The 21,852-nt window shown below is 41.6% G+C and overlaps 1 protein-coding gene across 3 annotated transcripts in view; it reads right to left on the reverse strand.

Annotated features, from left to right (window-relative positions):
• fer (fer (fps/fes related) tyrosine kinase) overlaps positions 1–21,852 on the reverse strand; it is a 33,923-nt gene extending 12,071 nt beyond the window's left edge. For 2 of the 3 annotated variants that reach the window (XM_064942189.1, XM_064942188.1), the window contains exons 1-9: positions 21,758–21,852; positions 16,571–16,879; positions 15,872–16,045; positions 15,565–15,664; positions 14,920–15,103; positions 8,382–8,519; positions 6,589–6,708; positions 6,327–6,449; positions 3,384–3,573 (exon numbers count right to left, since the gene is read on the reverse strand). In XM_064942189.1, the coding sequence (XP_064798261.1) occupies positions 3,384–3,573; positions 6,327–6,449; positions 6,589–6,708; positions 8,382–8,519; positions 14,920–15,103; positions 15,565–15,664; positions 15,872–16,045; positions 16,571–16,780 (1,239 nt within the window). In that variant the 5' untranslated portion in view covers positions 16,781–16,879; positions 21,758–21,852. The remainder of the gene's footprint in view (positions 1–3,383; positions 3,574–6,326; positions 6,450–6,588; positions 6,709–8,381; positions 8,520–14,919; positions 15,104–15,564; positions 15,665–15,871; positions 16,046–16,570; positions 16,880–21,757) is intronic. The other variant, XM_064942190.1, reaches the window with a different exon arrangement.

Consider the following 21,852-nt stretch of genomic DNA (forward strand, 5'->3'; position numbering starts at 1 on the left):
CCATTGTAACAGAGCAAACTCACTTAAACAGAAATAACAAAACATGCCAAAAAGCTACGTTGCTCAATGTACATTTAACCAAGTCAGAAATCCCGACCTACGATTCGCAATGCTCTATCGTAGGGAAATATGAGCCTGCGATAAGTCCTGTGGCTTAGGCTATTCGTGGGAGAATGGGAAAAGTGGGGATCCGTTGTCCAAGTAGGCAACACATACAGTGCCTTCAGAAAGTATTCATACCCTTTGACCTATTCCACATTTTGTTGTGTTACAGCCTGATAAAAAACATTCTCTCACCCATCTTCACACAATATCTGAGAATGACAAAGTGAAAACATGTTTTTTGAAATGTTTACAAATTGATTGAAAATGAAATACAGAAATGTCTCATTTACATAAGTATTCAATACATGTTAGCATCAACCTTGGCAGCAATTATGGCTATGCGTCTTCATGGGTAACCATTTAAGTCTTGCCATAGAGTTTCAAGCAGATTTAAGTCAAAACTAACTCGGCCACTCACTGTCTTCTTGGTAAGCAATTCCAGTGTAGATTTGGTCTTGTGTTTTAGTTTATTGTCCTGCTGAAAGGTGAATTCATCTCCCAGTGTATGCTGGAAAGCAGACTGAACCAGGGTTTCCGCTACGATTTTGCCTGTGCTCAGCTCCATTCCGTTTATTTTTTATTATGGAAAAACTCCCCAGTCCTAAACAATTACAAGCATACCCATAACATGATGCAGCCACCACTATGCGTGAAAATCTGGAGTGTGGTACTCAGTAATGTGTTGTATTGGATTTGCCCCAAACATAGCACTTTGTATTCAGGACACAGAAGTGAATTGCTCTGCCACATTTTTTTGCATTATTACATTACTTGTTGCAAAAAGGATGAATATTTTATAATATTTTTATTCTGTACAGGTGTCCTTTTCACTCTGTCAATTAGGTTAGTATTGAGCGGTTTCCTTCCTCTCCAGCTACTGAGTTAGGAAGGACGCTTGTATCTAGTGACTGGGTGTATTGATACACCACCCAAAGTGCAATAAGTAATTTTGCCATGCTCAAAGGAATATTCCTTATCCTTTTTTCAATGTTTATATACCCATCTACCAATAGTTGTCCTTCTTTGTGAGGAATTGGATTACCTCCCTGGCTTTTGTGCTTGATCTTGACTGCTTGACTGATACAGATAATTGTATGTGTGGGGTACAGAGATGAGGTACTCATTCAAAAATCCTGTTAAACACTATATTGCACACAGAGTGAGTCAATGCAGCTTATTATGAGACTTATTAAGCACACACATGCAACAATTTGAACAATTTTACCAAGTTACAGTTCACATAAGGAAATCAATTCATTAGGCCCTAATCTATGGATTTCACATCTAGGTATAGGCCCACCCACTGGGGAGGCATAGGCCCACCCACTGGGGAGCCAGGCCCAGCCAATCAGAATTGAGTTTTCCCCCACAAAAAGGCTTTATTAGAGACAGAAATATTCCTAAATTTCATCAGCTGTTCGGGTGGCTGGTCTCAGAAGATCCCGCAGGTAATGAAGCCGGATGTGAAGGTCCTGGGCTGGCGTGGTTACACGTCATCTACGATTGTGAGGCCGGTTGGATGTACTGCCAAATTCTCTAAAACGACATTGGAGGCAGCTTATGGTAGAGAAATGAACATTAAATTATCTGGAAACAGCTTGTGTGGACATTCCTGCAGTCAGCATGCCAATCACACGCTCCTTCAATACTTGAGACATCTGTGGCATTGTGTTGTGTGACAAAACTGCACATTTTAGAGTGGCATTTTATTGTCCCCAGCACAAGGTGCACCTATGTAATGTGTATGCTGTTGAATGCGCTTCTTGATATGCCACACCTGCCAGGTGGATGGATTGTCTTGGCAAAGGATAAATGCTCAAACAGGGATGTAAAACAAATTTGTGCACAAAATTTGAGCGAAATAAGCTTTTTGTGCGTATAAAGCATTTCTGGGATATTTTATTTTAACACTTTACATGTTGCGTTTATATTTTTGTTCAGCATCATCCAGATGCGGCGCTCCCAGTGGCCGTGATTATAATGCAGGGACACTGAAATCTGTTTTACAGGAAATGGAGGGCTGAACATGACCCCATTCAAATCGACGGGGCTGTAGTAGAGCAGGTTGAGAGTTTCAGGTTTCTTGGTGTCCACATCACTAAGGACCTATCATGGTCCAAACACAACAACACAGACGTTAAGATTTGGCATGGGCCCTCAGATCTTCAAGAAGTTCTACAGCTGCGCCACTGAGAACATCTTGACTGGCTGCATCACCGCTTGGTATGCAAACTGTTCGGCATCCGACCACAAGGCGCTCCAGAGAGTAGTGCGTACTGCCCAGTACATCACTGGGGCCGAACTCCCTGCCATCCAGGACCTCTATAACAGGCGGTATCAGAGGAAGGCCCTAAAAACTGTCGAAGACTCCAGCCACCCAAGTCATAGGCTGTTCTCTCTGCAAGTGCTACCGGAGCGCTGAATCTGTGACCAAAATGCAGCTGAACAGCCTCCAACCCCAAGCCATAAGACTACTGAACAGTTAATCAAATTTACATTGGCCCCCTCTATTATTTATGTATCTTAATTGTTTTTCACTGACTCCCTTGCACACTCACTAAACACTACGCACACACACACACACACACACACACACACACACACACACACACACACACACACACACACACACACACACACACACACACACACACACACTACATACACACATGCATATTGACGCCATACACACACCGACACACTTACACATATGCTGCCGATACTCTGTGTATTATATATCCTGATTGCCTAGTCACTTCAACCCCTACCCACATGTACATACTGCATTACCTCAATTACCTCGTACCCCTGCACATTGACTCGGTACTGGTACTCCTTGTATACAGCCTTGTTATTGTGTTACTATTTCCTTTTTAATTTTGTTAATATTTGTTTTACTTTTTAACTCTGCACTGTTGAGAATGGGCTCGTGAGTATTTGTCTGTAAAGTCGACACCTTTTTATTTGATCTAATCAATAGATGCCTTCATAACGATGTACAGCATCTCTCTGGGGAATGCATTTAAATAACACGGCAAAGACGACCGTTTGGCTCGACACAAAACGGTCTAAGACAGGACAGAAGTTCATACCGTGGGTCAGTCCGAGTGGAAAGTGCTGCATTCCTTCTTACTACAAAGCTGTGTCTGAGTGACAAGTAATAGCCTGAAATCCACACTGAGGCTCTGTTTCACCATGGTTCACCATCGCACATCAGCTTGGATTCCAGGCTAGACAAGTAAGTTCTTCCCAATTAAAAACCAACAACACTGACGCACCATGGAGTTGACTGAACGCGCATCGTCCTCATAGTTGACCATGGGGGGCAGCTCCTTGCCCTCGTTCTCCTGCATCTTGTGGTCGAGCAGGTCCTTCTGGGCACCCAGCTTGGCCACGGTGCAGCGCAGCAACTGGACAGTCTGCCTCAGATCCTCCAGAGACTGCTTCTGGCTGAGCAGCAGAACCGCACTGATGGGGAGAGGGAGAATGAGTTAGGGAGTGAATGAGTGTGTTGTGAGAGAAACAAAAGAGAGAGAGGCAGTGAGATGGAGAGAGAAAATGGGAGTATGTGTATGTGAGAGTGAAAAGATAGGGATAGATATGAGGAGGGGGAGGGGGGGTCACACTCTGGCGCTTGTCTGAATTCAAACAGTATTACGGCTTAATCTGCCTCTCGGAACGAGGAAAATTATTTTGGGGTTTGCTTTCTCCCAGAGCGATATATAGCCTATAGTGCAACAGCTCCAACTGCTAAGCTTTATCTGTGCTCTGATTAATGGGTGTGAAGACCAAATGTTCCCTCTAATTGTTTTCGGCACTGAGCAAATTTTACTGTGAACACTGAGGCAATACCCGCTTTAAGTTACAGTTTTAACAGCGGCCATGTAGCCTAGTGTGACTATTTGACGACAAGAGTGGCCTACCATCAAAAACAATGGAGAAAATGCATCCCAAAACATGTTAACATGGAACTAGGCTGTTCTATCATTCAGCCTACAGTAACAGCCAATGTGTGGTGTTCAATGTAGGCCTACATTCCATGAGACTTTTGAAGAATAAAAACAGAGCTTAACATTAAAACTGTTTATCCACTTGTCCTTCAGACAAGGTGACTGAAAATGTTGTGTTGTTGGATGCAAGAAACCACTTTACAAAATAAAATGTATTATTATACCCATACCATTATTACAGAGAATCAGACAAATGATGCTACCCTCTGCCTATTGGCTAATTAGCTTATTCAAGCCTGCCTCAAAATACAACACTATTTACCGGACTCACTTTTCAAAGACATCTAGAAATGTACACATTTTGTGCTCTTGTAGGTAGCAATCACTCCACTATTGCTGACTACAAATTATCTATAACTAATAACTCACTAGCTAGCAAAGGATATGAACAAAAATGTGCACACATGGCTATATGCAGCTCTTGCTTTGATCTCAAAACATTTGCATCTACTCACGACCGCTCATGCTGTAAACACAGTCCAACTCAAAGTAAATGGCACAGATCCATATATGGCAATGGTCTATTTGCATTTCGGCCTACTGCAGATCTGATTGTTTATGCAGCACCGGTCTGTGAAGAGTACGTGTCTGTGTGTATATGTGTGTGTATATATATACACAAGCCAGAATGTTGTGTGTGTGTGTGTGTGTGTGTGTGTGTGTGTGTGTGTGTGTGTGTGTGTGTGTGTGTGTGTGTGTGTGTGTGTGTGTGTATATATATATATATACACACACACACACACACACACACACATTGTAGGATGAATTTATTAGCAAGTTATGGCTCTCACAGACCTGTAACAACGTCTTTAAGAGGCTCCTCTGTCCTCCACTCAATACCTGTATTAATGGCACCTGTTTGAACTTGTTATCAGTATAAAAGACACCTGTCCACAACCTCAAACAGTCACACTCCAAATTCCACTATGGCCAAGACCAAAGAGCTGTCAAAGGACAAAATTGTAAACCTGCACCAGGCTGGGAAGACTGAATCTGCAATAGATAAGCAGCTTGGTTTGAAGAAATCAACGGTGGGAGCAATTATTAGGAAATGGAAGACATACAAGACCACTGATAGTCTCCCTCGATCTGGGGCTCCACGCAAGATCTCACCCCGTGGGGTCAAAATGATCACAAGAACGGTTAGCAAAAATCCCAGAACCACACGGGGGGACCTAGTGAATGACCTGCAGAGAGCTGGGACCAAAGTACCAAAGCCTACCATCAGTAACACACTACGCCGCCAGGGACTCAAATCCCGCAGTGCCTGACGTGTCCCCCTGCTTAAGCCAGTACATGTTCAGGCCCGTCTGAAGTTTGCTAGAGAGCATTTGGATGATCCAGAAGAAGATTGGGAGAATGTCATATGGTCAGATGAAACCAAAATATAACTTTTTGGTAAAAACTCAACTCGTCGTGTTTGGAGGACAAATGCTGAGTTGCATCCAAAGAACACCATACCTACTGTGTAGCATGGGGGTGGAAACATCATGCTTTGGGCTGTTTTTCTGCAAAGGGACCAGGACGACTGATCCGTGTAAAGGAAAGAATGAATGGGGCCATGTATCGTGAGATTTTGAGTGAAGACCTCCTTCCATCAGCAAGGGCATTGAAGATGAAACGTGGCTGGGTCTTTCAGCATGACAATGATCCCAAACACAAATCCCGGGCAATGAAGGAGTGGCTTCCTAAGAAGCATTTCAAGGTCCTGGAGTGGCCTAGCCAGTCTCCAGATCTCAACCCCATAGAAAATCTTTGGAGGGAGTTGAAAGTCTGTGTTGCCCAGCAACAGCCCCAAAACATCACAGCTCTAGAGGAGATGTGCATGGAGGAATGGGCCAAAATACCAGCAACAGTGTGTGAAAACCTTGTGAAGACTTACAGAAAACATTTGACCTCTGTCATTGCCAACAAAGGGTATATAACAAAGTATTGAGATAAACTTTGGTTATTGACCAAATACTTATTTTCCACCATAATTTGCAAATAAATTCATTAAAAATCCTACAATGTGATTTTCTGGATTTTTTTCCCTCATTTTGTCTGTCATAGTTGAAGTGAACCTATGATGAAAATTACAAGCCTCTCTTATCCTTTTAAGTGGGAGAACTTGCATAATTGGTGGCTGACTAAATACTTTTTTGCCCCACTGTATATACACCAATTAATTGTGTATTACAGCCTGATTAATCAGACAAGGTAGCAACGTACTCAGACTTCCTTTCACATGTTCTGGTGGACTCCTCGATCTTGTTCTCCAGGTCCTGCATAAGATCCTCCTTGCTGCGTAGGCTCTGCTGAGTGAGGACCAGCTCATCTGATGTGGATTTTAGCCTGTGGAAGAAGATGGATGGATCACAAAAGTCCTTCCTTGATTCCTCACAACATCCTCCCACCTTCTTTTCAAAACATCAGCGCGAGACAGGGTCAATGACCGCAATACTCTCCTCCCTTCATACATTGTTTTACTCACATCGCTTGTAAACTGTCTGCAGTCAAATTGTTCCATAGGATCTCGTTTGCTTGAAGATTCTCTGTTTCCTCCAGCAGTGAAATGTCAAATTCTACATTCGGTTCTTTGGTTTCTGGAGACCTGGAAGATGACATCTCATGTTAACCAAAATCATTTAAAATGGGGACAAAAGTACTGTTACTTCAAGGAAAACACCCCAAAACTATTTTGGGGCATTTGTTTTATTAGTCCATTGATGATATAGTACCAAAATGTTTTGCATGTCAGCAATCAAGTTTTCAAGATATTTAACTTAAAAAATACAGCAAGCTGTCCCATATGATGCAAAAAGAAGCATCATATGATGCTAAATGCATCATACAGGCCAGATTTGGGTATTTTGAAAGTTATGCATCTAGAAAACTTGATTGCTGACATGCAAAACATTGAGACTATATCAACAATGGAATAATGAAGCAAATAACAAAAGATAATTTGAGGGTGGAATTTTCCTTTTAAGATGGGCTGAACTTACTGATTTAGCCTCGAGGTATATCCTCCTCATTAGGAAATGTAACTGAGAAAGAGATTTGGGTCTTGGAAGCATGCTTTAATGTGGTTGTCTTGTGTGTGTGTGTGTGTGTGTGTTCGCACGCGGGAAGCGTTTGTACACACTGCCGAAACAGTACACAATTAGTCACTCACCCTTCTAGATAACTTGAAACAGTCTAATCAGGTCGAGTCTGGAAGTAGCTTCCTTCGCCAATTAGCTTCAGCCGGCTGGTGTGTGACCGTGGCAAAGTTGGTTTGACTTTGGATAGCCTATCTGTGGGGCTAGTTAGGGACCGCCAATTAATTACACAATGTAAATGGGACAATATTTTCATGTTGAACACCTTTTAGTTGTATCATTAAATGCTTTCAATATTTGTATATGAATTTCTACAATATATAGTGGTTTTGAGGTTTATAATTAATTGAAACTTGGAGCTATTGAAATGTTAAAATATTGTCCCAATATTGAGTGTACAAAACATTAGGAATACCTTCGTAATTTTGAGCCCCCCCTTGCTCTCAGAACAACCTCAAGTTGACTGGATGTCCTTTGGGTGTACACATAGGAAACTTTTGAATGTGAAAAACCCAGCAGCGTTGCAGTTCTTGACACAAACCGGTGCGCCTGGCACCTATCATACCCCGTTCAAAGGCACTTACATCTTTTGTCTTGCCCATTCACCCTCTGAATGGCACACATACACACTCCATGTCTCAATTGTCTCAAGGCTTAAAAATCCTTCTTTAGCCCGTCTCATCCCCTTCATCTACACTGAATAAAGTGGTTTTAACAAGTGACATCAATAAGGGATCATAGCTTTCACCTGGTCAGTCTATGTCATGGAAAGAGCAGGTGTTCATAATGTTTGGTACACTCATTGTACATTGTGTAATTTACTGTTAGTCCTTCACTAGCACCATAGGGATATCCAAAGTCAAACCAAATTGACCATGTGCATTACGATTAGGTCTTGATGATTACTTGGGTGCTGCCAAATGTGGGCAGGATTGAAATAACCCCAACCCAAAGAAAACGGTGGCGTTCCCTTAATTCTGTGACATTTTTCCCCCTAATCATCTCACAAATCTCAGATTTTGGACGAGACTGACTTTGTGACCAAAATGATCCTATTTACCCATTGTAGTAAATTTTGACACTAGAAAAAATGTTTATGACTCATCAATGCCACATGGCTGTTTTCAGTCAGAGAAGTTGGTTTTTCAGTTCAGTCTCTAAGGCAAAAATCACTAAAACCTACCTGTAGACCTCAATGAAGTGTTCATACTCTGACACGGGGTCAATTTGGTCAATGGACGTGTGTATTTCTTTGTGGACCTTTACTATTTCATCAGTTAAGAGACTGGTAATTTCACTGTATTCCGCCAAAATCCCCTTCCTGAAAATGACAAAACAGTTGGAAAATCATAAAACACAGTTAGTACGCTCAATTTATCTATTAGTATAAATCTCTATGAAATATGTTATCCAATAACTAAAAATATTGAATACATATTTCTTTGAAGTTGGTGGACCAAACTGAAAGCCAAAGACTCAAGTGCAACTCTCCACCGTGTTGCGGGAAATGGAATGCAGGGGAGGGGGATAGTTGTTGCGAATACAGCCTTGGTGTCGTTGCAATTTGCCAAACTTCCACAAGGGGGAAAGTTAGAAATATTTGCTTAAAGTAAAACAGCACCCCAAAACCACCTTTTGTTATTCGGTAAATTAGCCCATTGCTGATATAGTCACAAATTCTTTGCATGTCAGCAATCAAGTTTAAGATACATAGCTTTTCAAATACATAAATACAGCCGGTATGATGCATTTAGCATCATATGATGCCGGCTGTAAACAAATACCAAAATATAGTTTTTGGGTGCAATTTTATTCAATGTTGTAGTACTCGAGTCCGGTCTCGAGTACTACAAAAATCTAAAAGTACTACAAGTACTCGAATACTACAAAAATTCCCAGTTTATGCTAGCTAGCTGCTAGTAGGATGTCATGTTATCCCATTGGAGTGGGTGAGTGACTGACGTTTGTTTATATTGGAGTCTATACACAGCTAGAGATGCAGGTGTGATTTGGTAAGCTGGCAAGAACTGGAACCCCTGTCATCCAGTTAGCACGTGTCTTGCGTTTGCAAATTCCCTCTGGCGATCTACTCCGATTTCAGAGCACTCTCATCTGAGTGTGCCAGAGCGCAGAACTGATAAATTTACGAACACACAACACCCGCTGAATATGACAGGTGTCAGTAAACGTAGGCAGAGGTGGAAAAGTACTTGAGCAAAAGTTAAGATGCTTCAATAGAAAATGACTCAAGTAAAAGTAACCCAGTAAAATTCTGCTTGAGTAAAAGTATAAAAGTATTTGGTTTAAAATATACTTAAGTATCAAAAGTATAAATCATTTCAAATTCCTTATATTAAGCAAACCAGATGGCACCATTTTCTAGTTTTTTAATCCAACATTCAGACATAATTTACAAACAAAGTATTTGTGTTTAGTGTGTACGCCAGAGCAGAGGCAGTAGGGATGACCAGGGATGTTCAGTTGATAAGTGCATGAATTTGACTATTTTCCTGTCCTGCTAAGCATTCATAATGTAACGAGTACTTTTGGGTGTCAAGGAAAATGTATGGAGTAAAAAGTACTATATTTTCTTAAGGAATGTAGTCAAGTAAAAGTAGTCAAACATATAAATAGTAGACCTCCCGAGTGGCGCAGTGGTCTAAGGAACCACATCGCAGTGCTAGCTGTGCAACTAGAGATACTGGGTTCGAGTTCAGGCTCTGTCGCAGCTGGCCGCATCCCATGGGGCGGCGCACAACTGTCCCAGCGTCGTCTGGATTAGGGGGGGTTTGGCCGGCAGGGATGTCCTTGTCCCATTGAGCACTAGCGACTCCTGTGGCGGGCCGGGCACAGTGCACGCTGACACGGTCGCCAGGTGTATGGTGTTTCCACCAACACATTGGTGCGGCTGGCTTCTGGGTTAAGTGGGCATTGTGTCAAGAAGCAGTGAGGCTTGGTTGGGTTGTGTTGTGTTTCGAAGGACGCACGGCTCACAACCTTCGCCTCTCCCGAGTCCGTACGGGAGTTGCAGCAATGAGACAATTGGATACCACGATATTGGGGAGAAAAAGGGGTAAAAATATATAAATAGTAAAGTACAGATACCCCAAAAAACTACTTAAGTAGTACTTTAAAGTATTTTTACATAAGTATTTTAAGCCACTGAATGTAGGCAAAAAAAAGTAATAGTTGGTCAAGAACGCTCTAGATAACATGTAAACAGCCTAACCAGCTCTGCTACGGAGAGTAAAATGGTCAGTGGCATGTTCTCATTTGTGTCTGGAAATAGCTAGCTAGCCAACTTTAGTCAATTAGCTTGGGTGCATGGTTGGGACAAGCATGCATTGGCAGGCAAGCTGCAGAAAGACAAGGAGGCTACAATTTCCCATCATTTATCAGTGCAATTTTGACGTCAAACTATCTGAAAAAGTTTGAGAGGGTATATATGATGGTCTCTCATTAGATTTTAGCTCATCTTGCTCTGGCTAGCATTACTTGTTGATCTTGTTGATGTGCATAACTGAGGGAGAGAGAGCCTACCTTGTCATGGTTGTTTTATTAATAGGACTGTAAAGTTCTCAAATGTAAGAGGACTCCCGTGGTGTTTACATAATTGCAGAAATCCATTCAGGTGTATTTTGTGCCTTTTGGCAAATGCGTTCTAATCATCTAAAAGTCACACTGTTGCAACTGCCTGTAAACACACAGTGCAGTTCAAAGTGAATGATGGCAGGCCCTTGTAGCAAATGGCTTGTTTGTATAAAGGCCTACTGTAGCTCTAATTGGCTATGGCACACCGGTCTGTGTAGACTCCGGTCCTAGACAAAACAGATGTTTTTATTCGGTTTTATTAATTGTAGTGTCTATTAATTGTCCAAATGCACGGGCCTCTTTCCCGGTGTATATTACTATAGAATTTTCACAAATGCCTTAGTATACCTAATTACCAAACATTCTAAGTGGTCGCCAGATTTTTTATTTATTTGTACTTATTTTTTTTTAAGTGTCATTCCTCCTGTGGGTGTATATGAACAGATTTTAATAAAATGTAATTGTCGGTAAAATGCAGTCAGTTCCACTTTAAATGCAACAATGTTTCACGCACATAAGTTATTTTCAAAGATATGGCTAACAGCAAGCTGCAATAAAAAATAAAAAACACAATTCCAATCACCAGATGATGATAATTTAAAACTTAACTTCTTGCTGAAAGTTATTCTTGATAAGGGAGAAGCTAACAAATTAGCGACAACATCCTCTTTGATAACACCTGCTGCAGCCGCTACAAACTAGACGACAACAAATGCTAACTAGCTAGACCGTGGGGAAACTACTGCATGATATTGCGCGATGACCTGTTGCGTTGAAGAAGTTTCCATACATTTTTGCAAACACGGTCTCACCCATTAAATCAAAATGTGATTGGTTGATTCCACTGTCACTCCAAAATGCTGCCCTAATACAGTTGAATGGCAGATGCCTTTATCTAGTGTCTGATGGCCTAGCCAAGGGCTGACTAAAACTAGCTAGATTTATCTCTCCAGAAACAAGCAAAAAAAATCCTGAAGAGATGAAATCAGATCATCATTGAAAATAATAATTATCATTACAGTCATTATTTTATAAATCCTTCGCCCTTCTCTGAAGGCATAGTCGGCCCTCATTGTTCCCAACTGTGTTTGGGTTAGTAATAATTTGTAGTGTGGCTCAGTCTTGACTCGGTCTCACCCCACCAGTCTTGGTCTTGACTCAGACTTGATTTTCTCCTGTCTTGGTCTTGAATCGGTCTCACTTTAGGTGGTCTCGAACACTGGTTTTACATTAAAGCAACTATTTCTAATTTACTCCTTGTGGATTGCTGACATGCAAAACATTTTGAGACTATGTCAATAATGGACAAATTAAACAAATACCAAAAGATAGTTTGGGGGTAGAATTTTCTTTAACCTGTTTAGTGTAGGGGGCAGTATTTTGATGTATGGATGAAAAACGTACCCAAACGATACTGCCTATTTCTCAGGCCCAGAATCTAGAATATGCATATAGTTGTCAGATTAGGATAGAAAACACTCTAAAGTTCCCAAAACTGTGACAATTATGTCTGTGAGTATATCAGAACTGATATTGCAGGCGAAAACCTGAGGAAAATCCAACCAGGAAGTGCTGTTTTTTCTGAAACCTCTGTTCCATTGCCTGCCTTCGCTCCATTTAAGGGATATCAACCAGATTCCTTTTCCTATGGCTTCCCCATGGTGTGAACAGTCTTTAGACATAGTTTCAGGATTTTACTTTGAAAAATCAGCGAGAAAGATCACATAGCGTCATTGTATGGCTGGGTGCCAGCAGCGTTTTGCATACGCAACAGCTTGGAGCAGACATTTTCTCTCTCTCCTATTGAAGATGCTACAGTCCCGGTTGAAATATTATTGATTATATATTGTAAAAACAACCTAAGGATTGATTATAAAAAACGTTTGACATGTTTCTACGAACTTTACGGATACTATTTAGAATTTTCGTCTGCCTGGTCATGACCGCTCGAGCCTGTGGATTTCTGAACATAACTCGCCAACCAAATGGAGGTATTTTGGATATAAAATAATCTTTATGGAACAAAAGTAACATTTATTGTGTAACTGGGAGTCTCGTGAGTGCAAACATCCGAAGATCATTCATTTTATTGCTATTCTGACTTTCGTGACCAATTTACTTGGCTGCTAGCTGTTTGTAATGTTTTGTCTGCTGAGAGAGATGTCCTTACATAAACTATTCATTGACCTGGCCAAGGCTTTCGACTCTGTCAATCACCACATCCTCATCGGCAGACTCGATAGCCTTGGTTTCTCAAATGATTGCCTCGCCTGGTTCACCAACTATTTCTCTGATAGAGTTCAGTGTGTCAAATCGGAGGGCCTGTTGTCCGGGCCTCTGGCAGTCTCTATTGGGGGTGCCACAGGGTTCAATTCTTGGACCGACTCTCTTCTCTGTATGCATCAATGATGTCGCTCTTGCTGCTGGTGAGTCTCTGATCCACCTCTATGCAGATGACACCATTCTGTATACTTTTGGCCCTTCTTTGGACACTGTGTTAACAACCCTCCAGACGAGCTTCAATGCCATACAACACTCCTTCCGTGGCCTCCCATTGCTCTTAAATACAAGTAAAACTAAATGCATGCTCTTCAACCGATCGCTGCCTGCACCTGCACCTGCCCGCCCCTTCAACATCACTACTCTGGACGGTTCTGTCTTCAAATATGTGGTCAACTACAAATACCTAGGTGTCTGGTTAGACTGTAAACTCTCCTTCCAGACTCACAACAAACATCTCCAATCCAAAGTTAAATCTAGAATTGGCTTCCTATTTCGCAACAAAGCCTCCTTCACTCATGCTGCCTTGTAAAACTGACCATCCCACCGATCCTCGACTTCGTCATCTACAAGACCCTGCTAGGTAAAGTCCCAACCTTATCTCACCTCGCTTGTCACCATAGCAGCACCCGCCTGTAGCACGCGCTCCAGCAGGTATATCTCTCTGGTCACCCCTAAAACCAATTCTTACTTTGGCTGCCTCGCCTTCCAGTTCTCTGCTGCCAATGACTGGAACGAACTGCAAAAATCTCTGAAACTGGAAACACTTATCCCCCTCACTAGCTTTAAGCACCAGCTGTCAGAGAAGCTCACAGATTACTGCACCTGTACATAGCCCATCTATAATTTAACCCAAACAACTGCCTCTCCCGCTACTGTATTTATTTTGCTCCTTTGCACCCCCATTATTTCTCTCTACTTTGCACATTTTCCTATTGCAAATCTACAATTCCAGTGTTTACCTGGTTAAATAAAGGTGAAATAAATAAATAAACGCTTGGTATACTTTCGCCGAAAAGCTTTTTTGAAATCTGACACGCCAGGTGGATTAACAACAAGCTAAACTGTGTTTTGCTATATTGCACTTGTGATTTCATGACAATTAAATATTTTTAGTAATTTAATTTGAATTTGGCGCTCTGCAGTTCAGCGGATGTTGACGAAAATGGGATGGGTGCATCAAGAAGTTAAGCAGGACATCTGAAAATGCCTCTGCCTCCTAGTAATCCCTTGACAGCTATGAAATTATGTGATTAAGCCTCATCTGGGATCGTTCCACATGACAACAATAACTCCTAACTCGCTATACTAAAATAATTCTGGATTTACGTAATTCAGAAGAATGTTTAAATTGCCCGACATGTTAGGGTGTTACAGATATGGTAATCTGCAGTGTGCTGCTGGATGTCTAGGTTGGACTTTGCAGAAAAGGAGCACTTTGCACACAGTGACATATGCACCCAAGTGTGTTAACCAACAACATTTCAGCCCGTAGACCTTCATCAGTTGTTAACCTAAGAGTCGGGACCAGTGGTGTAGTGGAGGGTAAACACCTTTGTGGGAAAAATACAAAGTATAAGGACTTTTAATTTACTCACTGCGAACAGCGTTGTTTACCTACCTTATTTTTCAATACTACATCACTGGTAACAAGACGTAACAAAGTAGCATGACTTAAAGTAACACATCATATAGAATTGAAACAAAGTAACCTAACATAAAGTAACCTAACATAACAAACACACTTGGAGCATACATCGCAGTACATTGACCTCCAGCATCTTTTCTAAGCCATTAGATATCATGCGTATGTTGTAATCCCTTCCCGAATCTCCGCTTGACACACTCACAGTGCACTGATCATCTCCTCCTGCATCTTCTGCAGGGAGTCGAGGAGGAGGGGCAGCGTGGTGTCGTGGTAGTGCTCCTGGTGGAGCTGGGCGCTCCGCACCGCCAACACGTACTGGTTGTGGAGGTTGTGCAACTTCATAGTGGTCTTGTCGTAGCGCTCCCTCGCCTTCTCTGGCTCCTTGCCTGAAATCAAAACAATAAGACATTTTTCATTTGTTTGATTTCACCAGGCAAGTCAGTTAAGAACAAATACTTATTTACAATGACGGCCTAGTGGGTTAACTGCCTTGTTCGGGGGCAGAACGACAGATTTTTACCTTGTCAGCTCGGGGATTCGATCCAGCAACCTCTCGGTTACTGGCCCAATGCTCTAACCACTAGTCTGCCGCCCCAAAGAAATGCTGTGCTGCTGGTTTGTACGGAGGTTTAATTTGGGTGTGCCTCATCATTCGAGGGACATCATTGGGTGTGCCTCATCATTCGCCTCCCATGTCAGTCATACGATCTGCCTCCAAAGGTTTGGTGCGGTAGGTATTGATGCACTTCAAATGGTTTCTACTAAGACTTCATGCATTTCTAAGGAAAACTCCACTACGAAAACATATTCAACTTGAGTTCTGTCAATGTTCAGTAGAAATGTTTACCTTTCACCATTGCTTCTCTGTATTTTTCTTTGGCACTGTGGGCGTCCTTTGTCAATTGTCTATAGGTGCCCTTTAACTTTTCTAGGTCACTTTTTGTCACCTAGACGAGATAATTTCAGAAACATCACATCGTCAACAAAAGCAACATTAGCATCTTTGACATAAGTAAAGTTCACCTCATTTATACTCGGACTACATGTGAAACACCCTGTCAACAAACGCCCCATAACCGTAAATATAGTCAATGCGTAGGGAGGATAGTGTATGAAGAAATGGTAAATGTGTGTAAGGTGAGTGCATACAATACCTTGTTCATCTCGAACTCGATCTGTGTGTGGATGCTCTGGTAGCTCTTCTTGACCTGCTGCTTGTCTTTGATCATCATGGTGAGTCTGTGCAGAGGGCCCGAGTTCAGCTCCTCCGCGTGACACTTCATGATCTTACTCAGCTGTTCCGTCTGCTGGACCATGTGGGCCCAAGACTGGAGAGATGGAGGTGGAAGAAGATAGATGAGAGGGAGAGGAAGAGGGATATAGGAGATCACAATGTCACGCCTGATTTCAGTATATAGGAAAATCAACTGGAACTTTAAGGCATGATGTATTGTGCAAATGTTTTCTTCTTCGAAGCAAAAGCATTTAACGCCTCCTGTAGAAAACTTTCTACACAACGCTGTGACTGATATCCCACTATAACCAACCCAGTTCCACACTCCCCTTCCAACATCCTGCTCAACAGCAGAAAAACAACCCACATTCATAAGTGTGGGATCCCCACTGGTAAAAGCATCAGATAAAAAGGGAGATATGGTCTTAAATGAATCTACATGTTCACTGGTGTGTGTTGTGTCTGTAATAATATAGCATATCATTTTGGCTTCGGCGGTCAACAAACCACCATCTTATCATCTCCTATCTTGCCTTAGGTTGCTGTAGTCGGTGTTCACTGTTGGGTCTGTATTGTACCGGTCTTTACTGTGTATTGATATGTTTGAATAGGTTGATACCTTGGAGACGTTGCTGATGTAGTCCATCTGGGAGGAGTTGTCGTGCTTTTCCACCTGCTGGCTGATATTGAGGAGAAGTGAAGCGTACTCCTTGTCGCTCTTCACCCGTAGCGTCATGAAGCGCTTCACCGTCTCCAGCAGCTTCAGCTCCCAGTCCTGCAGCTTCAACAGCCCGTCGTGGGAGTTCCGCAGGTCCCGTCCGAACCCCATCGTCCCTCTTCCCTTCAGTCTTCCTCAAGGCACGCTGTTTAGTCTCACACTTCGCTGGGCCGAGAGGACGGGGAAATCACCCTCAGGTCTGCATCTTTCCTGGAAGGAGGATTGAGAGGGACAGAAAACTAAGCATTGATATTTGCACATACAGAAGCTATAGTACATGGGTGAAACCTATTTTTCTACAAAGTACAGCAAACAGTTTGTGGATGGTTTTTTATGACATAGCCTAAATAAAAAGGCACTCCTTTCATTAACCAACCCCTTTATAGACTGCAACAGCCTGTTAATGGAAGAGGCAGAGTTCCCTATAATAATGAATAAGGAGGGGAGGACGACCAGCTTAGCTCGGGAAGTGGGTGTGAGAACAGTGAACAGCACAAAACTGAAGCGTAACAAGAGACGCAACACATAGACTAGCCCTAGCCGCATCACACCACAGCTCATCTGTCAGGTAGGTAGCCTGTTAAACCACATGGAGACATTAAAACAAAGTTGATAGAGAGGCCAGAAACCATTGTTTGATATACTGTATCTACAACAACAGGATGTAGGCTAGTAAGTTCTCTAACATGAGATATAAGGGTCAACCTTTATAGATATAGGGCAGCTTATACAGACAGACACGTGTATTCACTCTACCTCTGCTACTACTAGATATTTAATCTGTCTTTAAACCTCAGGGGGGGAAAGCGCATTATCTCCGAGCCTTCTGTTCTGTTCCATTGTCTCACACAAAATACTTTATTAAAAAAAAGAAGGGAGTTATGTCTCACAAGGGAGTACTAAAAAAAATAAGATACCAAGAACATATCTTGAACTATCAGTTTTGGAAGATAAAAAGTTTGGCAAATACAATTTGTCAAAGATGTACCAAGCATCCCAGAGGGTAGAGAAATGTGGTTTACTATTTGGGAATGTGCTTGTGTGTGTCCCAGTAAGATCACACGTGCCACCCACTGTAGACTAATTGGAAAGGAACGTCTTCAAATAGTGTGCCTTGGTCTAATATTTGAAAACGTTCAATCTCCCTTATGAGAATGGAGCGGCTGAAATTCAGAGATGTAGAAACTTAACAAGAACCGCCTCATTCGTCAAGCAGACGTGTCTAACCTGTGTCATCAATGGGTCATAGCATAAATACCAGGACAAGCACAACAAGAGGCTACTAAGCAAACACAAAATGTCCTCCACATTCAGGAAACCTTTTTTAGTCTTGAATTCTAACAATTTAATGATACAGAAGACCATGTGAATTGTATTTAGGCTGTCCATGCAAAATCAAGTGGACGGAGTGTCAGGTTTTAGGTCACGGATCACAGTGAAATATTCAGGCTTGTTGCACATTCTTGGCATGATGATGTGAGCACTGCCTGAAAGGAATTCAAAAGGCGTAATTTTACCACCCACAAGTCACAGGCTAACAAGGATGAGGTACATGACTCCACTCTACAGCGCGAGTACTGAAACTATACAGTTTATAGCTAATGACTCTGGTTTACTTAAAAACAAGCTTTAAAATACCATTACAGAAGCTGGATCAGAAGCAAATCTTTCACAGCAGAAGACAAAAGCATGAACCGAACCTCAAAATGATAACAAAGGCCTTTTATCATTGACGAAACCCCATAAACTGACATACACTAGGCTACTTAAAGTTAACTAGCTAAACAGGGACTTTGCCATTCTAGAAAAGCTTCTGTATTAGCCTAGGCCTAACAACCAAGCATTTTTGTGAAACTTGATCTCCTGGCTACCACTTGCCCCTTACATTAATGTGAACAGTTAACATCCCCTTTACAAGGTGGCTTTGAACACTTACCTGTAGCCACAGGCAACACCACCCGTTTGACCTCAACAAAGATCATTTTCTAGAACACCTACCTTTAGTCAGATAAGATCAAGGGAGCATCTTCAGGAACACAGTGTACAGTGCATGTTCAAGTCATCAGTCGCCTACCAAATGTAAAAGCCACCAGCAAGCATCCAGAGAAAAAGTATGAAAGAAAACCACAAAGTGGTTATAATGCAATTGATGTAGGCCGGAATAAGAATCAAGCCATGGGACACCAACAAGAGAACGCTAAGGGGGGCCACAACTCCCTATTCTCAAACATCGTAGGCTATATGACAATTTTTTTTTATTGTTTTGTATGTTTCAATGTGAGTTTTATCAAACTATAGGCCTAACTATGACCAGACTGATTTATCCCACTAAACTAAAGCCACAAAATGTCAGTGTCTGACTGATAGGGAGACAAAAGTGGTTAAGGCAAACACCAACTAGGGATGGGGTAAGATCGATACAGTAGAGTATACTGTGACTACAAGTATCGATAAAAATGATAAAATAGCTAGGTAGTTATGTTAGCTAGCACTATACAGTTGTACCTGCGCCGAAACTCCAGTATTTCTCATCCTATAGTCATTTTTACATGGTGTGCCAACATGTTTGAGTACTTTTTTCTTCTTAAACTCATTTTCTAATGATTCTCTCTTGTTCCTCTGCAGCAGACATAGTGAGCAATATGTTTGGAACATCAAATTGAATAAAATCGCAGAATCTAAATCGTAAAAGCCAAACATAAAGAATTGAGATAAATATAGAATCGCAAAACGTATCACATGATATTGTTGGATGTCCCTGGCAATTCCCAGCACTACCACAAACTTACAAAAACAATGGAGTTGACTGCGAGAACACGGTTCAGCATTTGACATCCTGATAAACAAAGACCATTGAATAGGTCTGTGTTAGTAGACATTTAACACCTCTCAAGGCTTTTCTTCTCTCCATGCTTCCTAAAGCAAGAGAGCCGCAAAGCTGCGGACTTGGAGCTTCAGGAACAGGAAGCTGCAAACTGTGGTACACCTTCACCTTTTTCCCCTGACACAAAATGGTTGTTGGTTCCTCGATCATCAGGCAGGCAACATCTCTATACTTAGCCTTTAGGGTCTATAAAGACAACATTGAAAATCAAGCTTGCATAACATACTGAGTCATCCACAATAAAGAAATAGCCTCTGACTGGCCATCAAGTGAAAGTACAAGAGGGAGTTTGTTGTGTCACTTACGAGACAGATCACTTTGACCTGACAGTGTATCGTGACAACAACAAACCTTGGGTACAAAAAAGGAAATTCAACCAAAGCCACCACATTTCATGAGCACATTTCATAAGCCCACAGATGTGAAAAACTTGTCAAACAATAAGTTAATGATAAAGATGAACAGGTCTCAATTTCAAACGACTCTTTGTAGTAAAAGATATAGGCTCTTTCCGTCCAAGCTTCACCAAGAACTAATAAAGTTTCTATTGAGAGTTTCAGGACAAAGCTCGTCCCCTTTATATAGCCTTGTTATTGTCATTTTATTGTGTTACTTTTCATTATTTGTTACTTTAGTTTATTTGTATACATATTTTCTTAACTCTTTCCTGAACTGCATTGTTGGTTAAGGGCTTGTAAGTAAGATTTCCACAGTAACACCGCTTGTATTAGGCACATATGACAACTAAAGTTTGATTTGACCTTAATGAGGGACAACGAGCAAGGTGCAATGCCCGGACTATTTTCATGATTTAATGCAGCCTGGAACAGCTACAGTAAATGTGTGTCAAATGGGCCACAATGTTGTTGTTTTTTTGTCACATTTGGGTTCTTTTCCTCCCTAATGTGTGCAACAAATGACGAGTCAAACAGTGTGGTTGTACACCTGCACACAGGAGTATGACAGCGAAATGTCTTCATGTCATGTTGTTACAATCTTCTCTCACCAGCAATAACACAATTAGAGTGGGTGGTGGTGGGCTGCTGAAGGAGATCATCAGTGGGAGTTAGCTAAGCTCAACAAGGATTTGCTGTGTGCTACAGAACAGGGTCTGTAGGGAGGGTACTGCTACTTGAATACCCCATCTGAGCGAGCAGTCTAGTAAAGGAATGTCCTCATTCTTCTCACTGGTGTGGCATGAAAAGGTCATGGAACTCAAGGCTGACAGACAAACAGTGTCCCTGACATGAAACAACTGATGATGATATATTGTTTTCTGGATTTGCATTTCTAACCTGTGTGTATTAATGCAAACACTGTTGCTAGCTAGTATATTTCATTTGGCCAACGAATAGCCTATCTATGATGGGGGAGAATATTGGACACAGCTGGTTGAGTATGACAAAAGGTTTTGTCAAGTCCTATTGGACCAGTTGGCTGTGATAAGGTTTGCTGTAACTGCATCCGTTCCCTCCGCCCATTTTGTGGCAATTCATAATACAGTACTTCACAGCAGCATTGAACTTTTACCCAATAATACTGGTTATAGTGCAAACAAGTTGTCATACGTCAAAACTAGTTCTGCTAAAACAATAACAATCATGATTAACTATTTGAAAGCTGACATAATTTGAACCGTTTCACCTAAAATGGCTATTTAACGTTACATGTTTCCCATCCCGAGGAAAGTTTTTGTTAACAATTATGCAGCAAAGCAAAGGCATTCGCTAGCAAGCGAGCTAGAACAACACAACAGCCAAAGCTCCTTACAGTGCGCCGGTGCCTCTTCTTACCAAGTACAGTCCAGTAGTTAGTTAGCAAGAGTAGGCTAACTAGCTAAATCTGAACATAATCTGATTCACATTGTCTAACTAGCAAACTATTTTAGCGGTAGCGTGCTAGGTAACGTCAGTGACTATTTTACGGGCGATAAACAGCTATATATGTATTATAAAAGGTCGCTATAATAATACCATGGCTAATTAAGTTATCCGTATTTTGATTAGCTTGCTAGCTAGCCCGCTAGGTAAATTGAGCTATTCCTGCTAATAATGTCGAGTGCCTGGCTGGACGTTTTTTTTTTCCTTTGGGAAAAAAAACTCTTAAACCATTTCTCGAGTGTTCGTTCTCTTGCAAATATCACATCTACATGTCGATTCCGTTCAAATAGACAGTTGATACAATCAATGACAGATTGCACTCACTTTATACTGATAGTTTCTTTTCTCTTCTACTATTTCTCAGTGTTTCCTGATTCCTTGGAATTCTTCTTTTCTTTTGCTCCGCTGCCCGAGTTGGG

This window comes from Oncorhynchus masou, chromosome 28 (genome assembly GCF_036934945.1).
Source record: "Oncorhynchus masou masou isolate Uvic2021 chromosome 28, UVic_Omas_1.1, whole genome shotgun sequence".
In the NCBI taxonomy this organism is placed as follows: domain Eukaryota; kingdom Metazoa; phylum Chordata; class Actinopteri; order Salmoniformes; family Salmonidae; genus Oncorhynchus; species Oncorhynchus masou.